The sequence below is a fragment of the Teleopsis dalmanni genome, chromosome 2, assembly GCF_002237135.1.
Source record: "Teleopsis dalmanni isolate 2A chromosome 2, ASM223713v2, whole genome shotgun sequence".
Classification (NCBI taxonomy): Eukaryota; Metazoa; Arthropoda; class Insecta; order Diptera; family Diopsidae; genus Teleopsis; species Teleopsis dalmanni.
Genome location: NC_051847.1, coordinates 69,454,297 through 69,468,094, shown reverse-complemented (window position 1 = coordinate 69,468,094; position 13,798 = coordinate 69,454,297). Strand labels below are relative to the sequence as shown.

The 13,798-nt window shown below is 26.7% G+C and overlaps 1 protein-coding gene across 1 annotated transcript; it reads right to left on the bottom strand.

Moving 5' to 3' along the window:
* Nucleotides 1-577: 577 nt before the first annotated feature.
* On the bottom strand, nt 578-11,439 carry LOC119674789 (integrin alpha-PS3-like). Its single transcript, XM_038085943.1, has 13 exons — nt 11,258-11,439; nt 10,595-10,968; nt 10,387-10,521; nt 10,124-10,323; nt 9,862-10,071; nt 5,286-5,388; nt 4,638-5,216; nt 4,418-4,527; nt 3,276-3,604; nt 3,119-3,188; nt 2,602-3,041; nt 772-910; nt 578-712 (listed from the first exon to the last, which is right to left on the bottom strand). Exons 1-13 carry the CDS (start codon nt 11,437-11,439, stop codon nt 578-580), a joined length of 3,006 nt encoding a protein of 1,001 aa, XP_037941871.1.
* Between the last annotated feature and the right edge of the window lie 2,359 nt (nt 11,440-13,798).

The window sequence follows — 13,798 nt, the reverse complement described above, 5'->3', positions numbered from 1 at the left end:
ACTGAATTAAACTAAATTAAACTAAACTAAACTAAAATCAAATAAAAATCTAAACACTATATACTAGTTTTAGTAAAGCATTGTATGTACAAATGCTCTGCACTCTGCTAGCTGTACATATATACATATCTTGTATATATAAACATTTATGTATAATTCAAGTAAAGTTCACTAGGTTTGTTAGGACTATAAAATTCTCTAGAACTTCAATATATCAAATTGTATGTATTATGTATGTATCATTTAACAAATAGAAAGAAAAGAATATATTTAATGTTAAATATCTATAAAAAAAAATTATTTTATTAATATAAACTTCTTAAAATTTACGATTTAAGTATTTCAAATAATTTTCTTAAATGTGATGTTCTGTAAATATCGTCAAAGATAATGTTTAGTTAAGATTTGTTTAAGTACTTAAAAAAGTTATAAGCTAAGTTTTGTTAAGGAAATTCTAACTAAAAGAGCAAATATATAAAAAAAAAATATGATGTATACATTTTTGAAAATAGCATTTTGGATAATAAAATTAACTTCAAATAATTGTTTTTAAATGTATAAATGGTTTTTTTTGTTGTTAATCTAAAGTAGCTTGACTATTCTCAATATTAGAATCACATTCATCGATTTCAGCTTTCATTCTAGCCACTTCAGTTTTTTTTAACAGACGTTCTTCCATTTCTTCTTTCGTTTGACGTTTAAAGAAACCCATCTATATAATAATTTATTATTATAAATTTATTATTAATGAATAAATTATAATTTTTTTACCTTAGACAATATTCTGCTTAAAATAACTAAAAGTAATAAACCGCCAACTGCAGAGATAATGTAAATCCAAAGCGGTGTCTTCTTTATTGGCCTATAAACAATTACTGTTGATTCCATTGCTGAATTAATGTTAAGTATCCTAAAATGTTAATAAATGTTAATAATATAAACCCTTTTTAAATGATGTCAATAATATAAAAAGTATGTACCAGTAGACGAACTATTACAGCCCTACATATATAATTAATATATATTATATTATGTATATTATTTTATTCGTACTAGAAATTTGTTCAGAATGTAATTATATATATAAATATATATTTATATTATTTTTTAAAAAAATCTATTAATTAATTTATTAATTTTTTTAGTACAGTCTGTCTCTCTTTCCAGAGCAGAACCAACTTTGGCAGCTGCGGCTGTTACCGGAATTTAAGTGCAAATTAATTTTAATTTAATTTTAATTATTATTAAAATTAATTATTAAATTTCATAAAATTTTGTTTATTTTAATAATTATTTTATTTTGTGTTTTTATTTCATTTTAATTTAATTTTTAATCTTTATCGCTTTATTTTTAATTTGTATTGCGTTCGTTTTATTTTAATTTTTTGCTGTTATTTATATTTTATTTAGTTTTGTTTTTATTTTATTTATTTATAATATTATTTATAATTATTTATAATATTTTTTTTTTATTTTATTATGGTTTCACTTAATATTATTTTGTAATGAAGTTGATTTTTGCAGCTATTAATTTTTACTTTACTTTATTTTTATTTAATTTTATATATAAAATAATTATAGTTTATTATTTTATTTTGGGTTTTTATTTCATTTTAATATTATTTACTTTTATTTTTAATTTTTTATCTTTATTACATTATTTTTATCTTATTTTGTTTTCATTCTATTTTTATCTCATTGTTGCTTTACATGTTTTATTTGACTTTTATATTATTTATTATTATTTCTTTATTTTTATTTTATTTATATATATTTTTTTTGTTTCTGTTTTATTTATTTTTATTTTACTCGCCCGTTTGACGAATGGAGTAACATTAGCATGACTTTCTCAGCATTACCTGCCTAAATTAGGTTCTATACATTATAAAGAACAAATTATGCAATAAATAATGCCTCTACAAACAGAATAGTATTGAAATTTCACAATTAAAAAATAAAAATATAATTAATTAATTCAATTGTTCTACAGCTAGTTTATGGCAGCTGGTTAATTATATTTTTTTTATATATCTTTCTTTAAATCATGTGATTGCTTTTTCTGAAACTTTGATTATTTTGTATGATTTAGACTGCCGGTTTCAATCTTATTATGGCATATGTTGTAGTAGAAAGTGAGTTTATAACATGAAATGTCATGAAATTTTACATGTAGTCTTTTGAAGGATGGTACCTCATAAACGTCATATGGATTTGACAATGGCAACACCATCTGTGTATCAGTCACACGACTTATTGAGTGATGTGTTAATATTATTTTGACGATTTTGTCAGTGACAGTGGTCTTAAGGAAAGACTCTTAAAATTTAGCTATTTTTTTTTTATTATATTCTGCTCATATTGTCACTATATAACAGCTATTTTCACACACTTTGGTGTTATGAATTTGTTTATAATATTCATAAATTAATTTTTATTTAAATTTAATTCAAATTTCTCATATTCAATGTTTGTTTATAAAATATAGAAACCAGTTGACTGAAATTTTAAGAAAATATCAGTTTCTAAAATTTTTCTTAAACTTAAACTTAAAAACTTAATTGAATGAAATGAAATGCAAATCAAGGATACGCTTCAACTTACCAGTTCTGTGGGATTTTTGGTTTAAGTTCGGTTTCGGTTAATAATTTTATATATTTGAAATTATCGTTCATTACTTCCTTAGCAGCTGTAATATTCAAATCATAGGAGAGTTCGATTTTAAACACATCATCGGGTAAGAGGAGCGGTAAAACTATTTGCGATTCAGTACATATATTTGAAACTGTGTCTCTGCAACTTAAAGTAATAGTTTTATTATCGTCTTCTTGTAGCGTTTGCTCAAGTTCAGTGCCTTCTGTGAAATTGAACAAAGACACCTCAAACTCAGTTAACAATATAGTGCGAATGTTGTCCTTTGAAATCATAGCAACGCTAAAATTTTGAGCAAATGATAAATTCTGTAGTTCTTCATTTTGATATATAAAGGGCATCTTAAGCCACAACTGGAAATCGTTTATAGTATTAGGACCATTGTTTTGTAGCTAGATTTGTATAATATAAATTGATTATCTAGTTAAAAATGTAGTTCTCCTTAATTTTTTTTATTACTTGATATTACCGTTATTTCGTAAAATATTTTAGCGACCTTCTTAAATTTATCACAATCAATTGTTGTTTCGTTTGAATTTCTAAAATTAAAATGAATTCAGTATAAAATCGAAATTAATTCAAAATTAAATAAAAGTTAGTAGTATTGTAAACAAATTATATCTTACCCTTTTATATCAATTTCTACATATCGCTGCAGTTTGATATTATTCTCAATTAAATTATTATTGGGATTTATTTCACGTCCTGTGCTACGTGCCTCCACTTTTATATTTAATTTATTCACGGTGTAATCCAAAGTTTCCAGATCAAATGTTAATTCTAATGTTATTTGACCTGTAAATGCTTGTTGTGTGGATAAATAGCATATTAGATTTTCTTGGTTTTCCACATTTTCAACACAAAATGATGAAACTTTTGCAAAAGGTAAATATGGTATAGTAGAAACGATCACAGTAGCATCAAACGCCTTCTCACCCTCATTGCGGATTATATACTTTGTGAAAAGAGTATTTTTTCCATTTTGAAGTGTAAAATTTTTTCTAAAATAATTAAAAAAAAATAATATTAAACTATATTTCTGAAAAAAACAAGTGAAGACTTAAAAGAAGACTTATTTAATAGTACTGTTTTCTAATACATATATTAATGTCATTTTGGTAGTATTGTTAATAATATTTGAAAATTTTCTTCTTGAATCGTAACCATTCTGTGGTCTGACCAGTGGAAACATTTCTGAAAAACTCAGCCACTCCATGGAATTATAGAACTACTTGATATACTATATTAACATAAGCCAAAGTAAAGATTTACTAACTTATCCAGTCAGGTTCAAATAGACTCAGTGTATTAAAAAGAGAATATCATAATTTTTATAAGGTCATTTATTGGTTGATAGAAATGGATGTAAAAATGTCTCAATATATTTTTTATGCATGTTTAAAGATAAGCCACAGCAGAGTTATTCATTTTGGGGACGTACTCTTTTCCCCATACAACAAATGGAACAAAATTAAACCATCATTATTATTATAAGCATGCATTAATTAAACAAAAGCATCTTATTGATGCTTAATTGATTATTGATTGGTCAAAAAAATTCGAGTTAACACAATAGGTCACCTAAATAAAATCGCATAATATTCTTTTTATATTAATATACTGTTTTTGAAACAACAATTAATAGTTACTAGTTCATCTATCTTATAGTACTTTCCATAACATAACGTCTGACTTATGTATTTTATAAATATGTATATATTTCATATTTGAAAATTCTTCAAACTTACGGTATATTTTCTGAAGTGACGTTTAAATCAACATTACAAATAGTATTAATACATCCGTGTATATATCGAACAAATTGCCTTCTCATAGTTACTTCTAAGGGATCAAGAACTACGCAATCATCACAGAACTCTATAAACAAGGAACGAGAAGATTACATGAAAACTTAAAACTTTTACGTGTTTAAATTTAAATAAAATATTATTGAAGTAGCTAAAAAAATAGTATTAATTTATACTGACCTAAACCATCATGTTTTATACCATCGTTAACTAAACGATATGTCAAGACAATTGGTATAGCCTCAAAAACATCTTTAGATGAAAACCAAAGAGAGGCGTTAATGCTGGTACAACTTTTAGTTAAATAAACAGTTTTATTCGCTGACCACTTGTAGTTATCTCCATCCAAAATATTAACACGTCTAAATTTTTGATCAACTACCAAATCAATTTCCAATAACACTTTGTTAAGACTTTTTGATTTCGTTTTGAAGGCGTAACATATTTGAATTATTAGATTTTTATCTTCAACATTTATCCTTGCTCTTTCATTACGTATTTCAGCCATAATTTTAACAACCGGAAATGATTTATATACAAAAACTGCTTCGGCATTTGGAGCACCTATTGCAAGATCATTGTAACCATTATCATCTATATCAGCTCCATTCGATAAGCCATGTCCAAACATTCCATTTATATACATTTCTTGATTTAATTTTATTATCTGACTAGGTTTATTTCTTAATCCTGTTGGTCCACCTAAATATATTGCAACCGCTCCATATTTATTTGCAAATGGTGCACTTATTGCAACATCTTAAATTTACATGTAATTATAAATTTTTATATAATACTTAAAGTTATATATGTAATTTATATGATTACCATTATAGCCATCTAAATTTATGTCTCCAATACTGGACATTGTTGTACCAAACCTTCCCTCCGTTGAAAATGGGGATGTGAAAAATGTACGAGAGAACTTAAACTAGAAACATAAAGAAATATTTTTGTTTATTTTTTTGAATGTTAAATATTATATATTAAAAAAAAATGCAATTGCAATTTACACCTATTATTATTTAAATTTCAATTATACGAATATATAGTTATTCTGGAGAAGTTGCTATATTGTCTATATTTATATATATTTGTTTATTGAAACTCTCGTTACAAGGATTTATTTGAATATATTAACTTTGTTAAGATGATTAAAATTTAAGTTAAACCCATTTATAATTTTCTAAATATTTATTAAGTCTTCGGGGAACGAAATTCATGATGCACCATAGTATGATAATCGAAGAAAAGTTCCATTACCTTGATTTTCATATAATTTTGGTGCAATCTTTTCGGGGTTGATCATCTTTTCCAGGGTATTTGGTTGATTAGTCCATTATTTCTAAACCGTATATGTATATCGAAGTCGTGTTACCAATTATTATATTTTTAATATCATGTGTCGTTATTTTTGCCAACTAAAAATTTATTCAAGCCCTGTTTCAAGAAAGGTGTTGCGCAACTCTTAAATTTCTGAAATGTCGATTATTTCTAGATTGTATGTATATATAGAAGTCTTGTCACTCATCACCCACTAGCTAATCGTGTGTGAAAAGTTGATGGAAATTAGAACCTTATCATTGTCTTGAAAATAATAAATTTCAATCGAATACAAAATGGATATTAAGTTATTGATATTTTATATATATTATAAATAAATCATTAAAAATCGACTTCAATAATTGTTTCCAGGATTAGAAAAGTGGAACTTCCAGAATTATACTCACGTTGGCATAAGTATAAGCATAGAAGTGTGATTTAACATTGTGAACTTCGAAGTATAAATAAAGATTTTAAAACCTATAAACCATTTTATATTATTTTTTGTTCACGGTATTATAAATTATAATAAAAATAAATATTTTATTAATATTAATTTAATGTAATTATATCAATTTGGATTAGCCAGTTAGTTGTTTTTTATTAATTTCAATCTTGTATAATGGGAGTTTTTTTTTGCCACATATTATTTGTAAAAAGACTTTCAGAAAAGCCCACCATGCTAATATGATATTTTGTAAATGTTGCTTTACATTTTTGTTAAAGAATGTACACTTTTCATTCAATCAACAGGGAAATAACATTAAACATATACCAACAACATAAAAATGTTAATACCTATAATTTGGCTCTGTTAAAGAATAAGCTTGTCCACTGCAATATAAATATATTCTGTTAATTGTTTTCTCAGAATACTGTTAAACATAATATTCAATAACATTGCATATAAGTATGCATTGATTGTGTGCTTTTGTTTTTAGGTATACATTTGGGTTTTGTTATTTATATATTATATCAAAAAAATAATGAATGAACTGTACTATGTTTAACATGAAATAATAACAAAAAAAAAAAAACAATTACAATAACTATTTGTATGTTAAAGATTATTTGTTGGTTTGCAGTTTAAGAAAATAACTGTTATAATTTTATTAATAATTTAGTTATTCGCGTTGATGGCTGGTGTTTGGTTGCATTGAAGCGGTAATCAATCAATTTTTCTCGAGTTCAAATTACAAATTACAATTTTTTTTAAAAAAGTGTATTGAATAAACTATAATATAAAGATAATATAAAGATAATAAAAATAATATAATATAATGCGAAAGTTTCAGTTAATTACAAAATCTACAAGGATCACTAGTAAAATAATAAAATAGTATTGATTTAAATAAAAAAATGTAAGTTATATATACATAAATAATACCGTACATAAAATACATTATCCACAACTATAAAATTATTATAATAAATGATTTTTTAATTACAATAAAAATAATATACGTGTGTGTATATACAAAATCTATATTAAAAGTGCTATACTTATTAACCAAAGTATTTATTTATATATCTTTAATGAATTACATATAAATGGGTATTAATTCAATTATATTTAAATGTTTTTTATACAACAGAATTTTCGAAATAAGTAATATTTTAGTAGCTTACACCGTAAAAAATAACAGAAAATTAACACGACGATCGAAGCAGCAGCAGCAAGTATAGGAAAAATTGGGTAAGTCAAATTTTTTATAAATTTTGTTTTTGTCTTCTATACTCTCGAAATTATTTTTTTATGTTAAGGAAACCATTATGACTACTCTCTCCAATATATATATATTAATTTTAATATTACTCATAATTTACTCATAATTCGTACACATTGTAAAGTAATAAATGTAAAGAAAAAAGTGTTCACATCACAAAGTATTCCCGTAAGTCGGAGTTTTGAAGCGAGCACTGTACTTATAATATTTTTATATTTTATATGAACTTGAATAAGCATCTAAAAATATTTATGAATTGAGTCAAGATGTTGTTATAATTAATATATAGCAAATTATATTAAGTATATAAGCTGTTTGCTCGATTCAATGCAAATATTGTGGTTATAATATGCAATTATCTGAAGTTGCTTTAAAAATCGGAACCTCTTTGCGAGATTTTCCTCTCAAACTATAGAAAGTTATAATTCGTAGAAGTTCACAAAATTCACAAATATAAATTCACAAAGTACATTTCTTCTATTGAACTTTGTTCTATTGAGAAAAAAAACATATTTATATATCTGTTGTCATATCATTTGGGTTGAAAAATATCAAAGTTCAATATACGTGTTCGTAGTAAATAATTCCCATGTTTACCATTAACATTACCACTACTCAGATAAAGTAAATTGTTTTTTAACTACAGATGTTCGAGTAATAACTTTTGTTTCCATATTATTATTAGCCGTACTCCAACAGGAGCTTAGATTTATTACATATAATCTCCAAATATTTCTATCTCTAACAATACAACGTAATTCATTAAAACATATGCCGGTTTCATTTGTTACCGTTCTTCTTCATGTGTTACGTGGTCTTTCTCTGCGTCTGTTGGCTTTGGGGTTCCATTAAAGTGTTCCGTGGCATATTTCATTATACAGCTTTCGAAAAAAATGGCCAAGCTAACTATATTTCCGACGCTTAACTTGTTTGTTGATATCTTCTTGATTTATTCGTTTAAGTAGTTCCATATTTGATATCCTACGTGGCCTTCAAATTATCAAATTATTACGCAGCCACCTGTTAATAAAACTTTGAAATTTTCTTTGTATTTAACTGTTGATCAACAAAGTTTCAGATTCATATAATGAACGAATTTTACACAGGCTTTATAGACACGAGTTTTTATTTGAAGAGATATTTCATTTAAATTCCATAAGCTACGAAGATTACTGCACGCTATTCTGACTTTTGGTATACTGCTATTCACATCTCTTACTGCATCTCCATATGTATTAACTTAGCTACTTAAATAACAGAACTCATCGACGTATCCAATGGATCTGTCCTTAATTGTAGAGGAGATGTTGATGTACTCTTGACGATGCATTATTTGGTTTTAGCAAAATTACCATGTAGTCCAAGTTTATGTACGATATTTACTAGATCATTAATTTTTGCTTGTAGATGCATTAAGAATAATTACAAATATTAATAGCGAAAGTTTGCACCCTTGCTTTATACCAGTGCGCGTGAAGAAACTGTTGCTTACGTTGCCGTTGTGTAGGATCCGAGCACTGGTCTCATGATATGGAGCGCGAATTAAATTTACTATTTTTTTAGGCGTTCCTATGTATCGTAACGCTGCGCATATATAAATACAAAAAGGAGCGAGCTATTAAGTTAGTTGCATTGTTCTATTATTAATCTCATTGATGTGATCTAGCTTGTTCTTTCCACAATTTTTGATCTAGTGGCAGGAGGACACGATTTAACAGGCATTAGAGATATTCCTATCCAATTATTGTAGTCCTTGTCGCCATTTATTGGAATCTTAATTATAAAGCTTTGCTTGCACTCTTGATGTATTTTTTCAATGCGCCAGATCTCTTTAAACAAATTCAACAAATTATTAGTCATAGCATTCACACCTGCTTTAAAGAACTTCGCTGGTATATTATACGATCCGTTAGACTTCTCATTTTTCAGTTGCGTTATAGCTTGTCATCGAGTGCCGACTTGGTGAAAAGATAACCAATGCGACATCGTCTGAGATATTATCTGATAATTGGTTCAAGGATTCTTGAAAGTGTTCGTGCTAGCGCGAAAGTTTTTCTCCTTCTTCTGTTGTTAGGAGCTCGCCTAACTTATCAAAAGCAGTTTTCAAATCACTACATCAGCTTTAGAAGCGAAATTCTTTATGAAAGCACGTTTATCATTTCTGGCCTCATGTTTAACATCTTCAACCAAATTTAGGTATCCCCACTGTTAAATAATTTATTGGTTTCATAGGTTTTCGAAATTAATGTATAGAGTGTTTAATATTTAAAATTTAAAAATTGTATTCAGAAAATTTTTGAGAATGTAATTATTTAAAAGTAGTAGTAATAAGATAGTAAATAGTAGCTACTTACCCTGCCTTTATTTAAGAAAACATAAACTCCACCAACATCTGTTAAATCGTTAAGTGAATGCAAAGGAGCTGATATCAAAATGTCATCTAATCCATCACCTGTTATATCCACAGCAAGAACAGTATAACCGAAAAATTCTCCATATTGCATGCCCGAAAATTCTGCAGTTTTGTTAATACTATATGGCTCAATGTAATCGAATAAAAAAGCCTGCCAAGCACTTATTATAAGACATGATTTCCAATAACAATAATGCACTTACCGCACCCAGTTGTGAATGTGCATCTCTGGAATATACATCTCCATGTGGTAAGGTAATAACATATAAAAGTTTTTTATTTAAGTGGTCGTCTTTATCGAAGTAGCCGGAAGCCACAGCATAACCGCCATTAGCATTTGCGTCGCTATTTATTTCAGAAATTGTAACTATCCCATTAATTTTATTATAACGTATTACAGATCCTTTCATATTATTACACATTAAACATTATTGAGAGAATTACATTGAATTGAGATTTTACTTACCTCTCCACTCATTAGTGCCTGGTGCGCCAAATAAAAACTCTTTATTGTTTGGTGTAATATTAATACTGAACCCTTGTTGTCCCAATTGATAGAAATATACACCAGTTGCATTAACCTGTTTTACTTGCAAATTTTCTATATATTTATAAATAAAAAAAATAAGCTATTTTTGGTATGATTAAATATTTTAAATATTTAATATTATTACTGTTGTCCCTTAGAAATGCAAATTCTTTAACGTTCTTTGGTTTATTCGACAATGTGTCTGGAGTCCAATAACAAATGCCATGCATGTACGGCTCAAGTCCCATTATATCGACTTTGCCCGCGTATCCTGGAGCACAAACAATTAATTGATCGGTTTCCTTTGGTCCACCAGCCATTGAAGCACCCAACCATTGATGAGTTTTATTATATTTACTTAAACCATTGGGTGTAATTTCATTTCCTTTACTATCAAATATAAATGGTCTACAATTAGGGTCTTTGCCGCTATTAGCACATTTATATATAGCACCAGTTTCATCGATTAAGGATTGTGTAATTATAGTAGACTGAGCACGTGGCGCTCCAATTAATATACTAAAATACACAAGATCACTTTAAAAATTTGATGAAAGTACACTTTAAAAATATATTCGATGGAGAGGGATTTCGTTCCATGAGGGATTTGAATTCAAGTGTTATATGAGAGAATGGTTTTGAAGTATTTTATATAGAAATTTATATAGTAAATAAAGAAAAAAGACTAATAAAGATTTATATATTTAATAAACGAGGTTCTTCAAAGATTTTAAGCAAAAAAAAATGTGTTAGAATGAAAATGACTACTGATGTTGAAAAAATCGTTGAACAGAATAAGAATATTTACCTTTGTTCCCTCAAAACTATTGTATATCCAAAATATGAACTTCTGGTTTGCTCGATTATTGTTGTAAGTCGCGGATCCTCAATTTTTAAGCTAGGAATTGGAGATAAGTTAAAGGCACATGTCCAAATACTGACCAAATGAAGTATGAAAAATGAAGCAAATAAATTAGTTTTGTGAAACATAACGCAATTGTTTAAGTCGATCTTTTAAAACACACTGAACTTGAAATAGTTAATTGCTCTTTAAATTGTTAGCACCCTACATACTAATTGAATGCATATATTTACATTAAGAGTATCGTAATGCGAATTATATTAAAAATAATATATCTAAATAAATCGCAAAATATTATATATCTTTATTGTCAATATAGAAAATATTTGAACTGGATATTCATTTGGGACTATCGGGTTTAGATTGCTTTAAATTTTGTTCTTATTTTAAAACATGTAAAGAATATTCTTTATATAAAGAAAAAATAGAATAAAATAAATACTTCATTTATTAGTAAAAATTTTGTATTTAAAGTTTCTTACTAATTATTTTCAATGATTGAACTTTATATAAAATTTGAACTGCATAATATGGTAAAATGTTCACTTAATTGGAGTAGATATTAAATAAAATAAATATATACGTTGATATGGAGAAAAAAAAAGATATGTTAAATATATTATTTGATATATTTAGATATTAAAATTAATTATTTTTATCAGAAATCTGTATATTTTTTATAGTCAAACAATATTGAGAAACTAATAAAATTTTTATACCTAGTGTAAGATATCTTGAAGTCGTAGTCAAAAATAAAATTTCTTTTTGTTATTTTACTCTTAGGGCGATGCTTAAAAAAATCTTATTTTTAAATATTAAATCATTTTCTGCATAATAATGTATATATATTCACTTCTTATCACCAAATAATATACTCGCTACATACTAGTAGTAAAGAATTGCGTAAAGAAAAGGTTTAATGCGTGACTAATTTTAATAATAAAATTGATGAAGTTTTCTTTTCACAAAAAATAAAAAAAAATTATATGAATCGGTTTTTATTCATATTAATTTATTATATCATATAAGCCTATATAATATACAAGATGTTTCTTATTAAAGAAAAGAGAATTTTCGGTCCAAGATCAAAAAAAAATTAGTGTTAGTGAAGAGTCTATTTTCAATATATTATATATCGACATACAGTGTGTTTAAAGAAACTCTACCCAATGAAAATCTATAGGCTATAAATATTTAAAAATTTTTATGCCTGTAGTTATCTCTTACAACTTCAATTTATGGTCGTTCAATTCAACTTTATAAACCCTTTTTTTTGCGAGTGATAAACTAACTTGCAGACTATGGCATTTATTGTCATCTGGAGAAGATTTCTATGAAATTTTTTAAATCATTATTGAAGAACTTATTATATTTTAAATAAATTTTGCAAACTGGCAATTAGTTGCTAAATTTTTACAAACATTTTATTTTGGTTGGTGCATTGAAATGATAAGATAAGTTTTTTAAAGCGGCGCCATCTATTGTCCATTGATTATAGATCAGGGCTGTCCATACCAGATATGACGACGAGCCCATACCAATCACTGTACAGATTAGGGGGCCACAAAAACAAAGACATATGTTACATAAATTTAATTTTATTAATTCATCAATTTAAATTTATTTACTTAGTATACCATAAAAATAAAATAATGTGGTTTTACGACTACACCAAAAGTTCTCGTAATTGCAGTAGATGAAAAATATGTCGGGGGCCACACAAACATTGCCGCGAGCCGCATGTGTCCAGCGAGCCGTGCTTTGGACTGCCCTGTTTTAAATCAAGTATACTTATTCCTTCTTATCAATGTATATCGGCTAAGATACCAGTTATTTTTATATTTATAAATAAATTGTTGTTGAAATACACATAACCATGTACGTATATTATTATTTCATACTACATTAGGAGGTTAAGGACTCAACAAAAGTTTTCTAATTCGTTACATGATTTGCCAGTGATGTACTGTTTTCCTCTAGGTCATTCTAGGTCTACTTGTGCATCGTGTTCCTTAAGGGTTTCTGGTTAGCGCGGTGTATGTGATGCCATCATATATTTACATATATTACATATGTTCTATTCACCCATATATTCGCTTTCGTATATCATCATTTATATTAATTTGGCATGTGAGCCTCCATAATTCTGCACGCTAAAAAGCTGTTCCGTCCTTTGACTATAAAATAACACTCCTTTGTAAAATACAGCTAAGGCTACTGATAGGTAACCTGATAAGTAATCTAAACCTATGTCACCATATAAACTAGATTAAATATATATAAAACAGATTAAAATCAATTGACGAACATCGTATTCTCTGATTATAAAAACGTTATATATATTTATTCACAAATAATTAAATTAAAATTCACAAAGTATATACGAATAAAAAAAAAAAGAAAGAAACTGAGATTGGAATGATCGTCGATTATCACCACGACCGCTAATGTAAATGTCTACGTCGAATAAGTTATAGAAGGTGCTCG

Excerpts from the sequence above, each read along its gene's own strand:
- LOC119674789 (XM_038085943.1), bottom strand. The coding sequence starts at position 11,439 with ATGTTTCACAAAACTAATTTATTTGCTTCATTTTTCATACTTCATTTG. Across the intron at positions 10,324-10,386 it reads AGGCACTAATGAGTGGAGAG|GATCTGTAATACGTTATAAT; the intron begins GTAAGTAAAATC and ends ATAATATGAAAG. Across the intron at positions 5,389-9,861 it reads TTTTCTTAAATAAAGGCAGG|TTTAAGTTCTCTCGTACATT; the intron begins GTAAGTAGCTAC and ends TTATGTTTCTAG.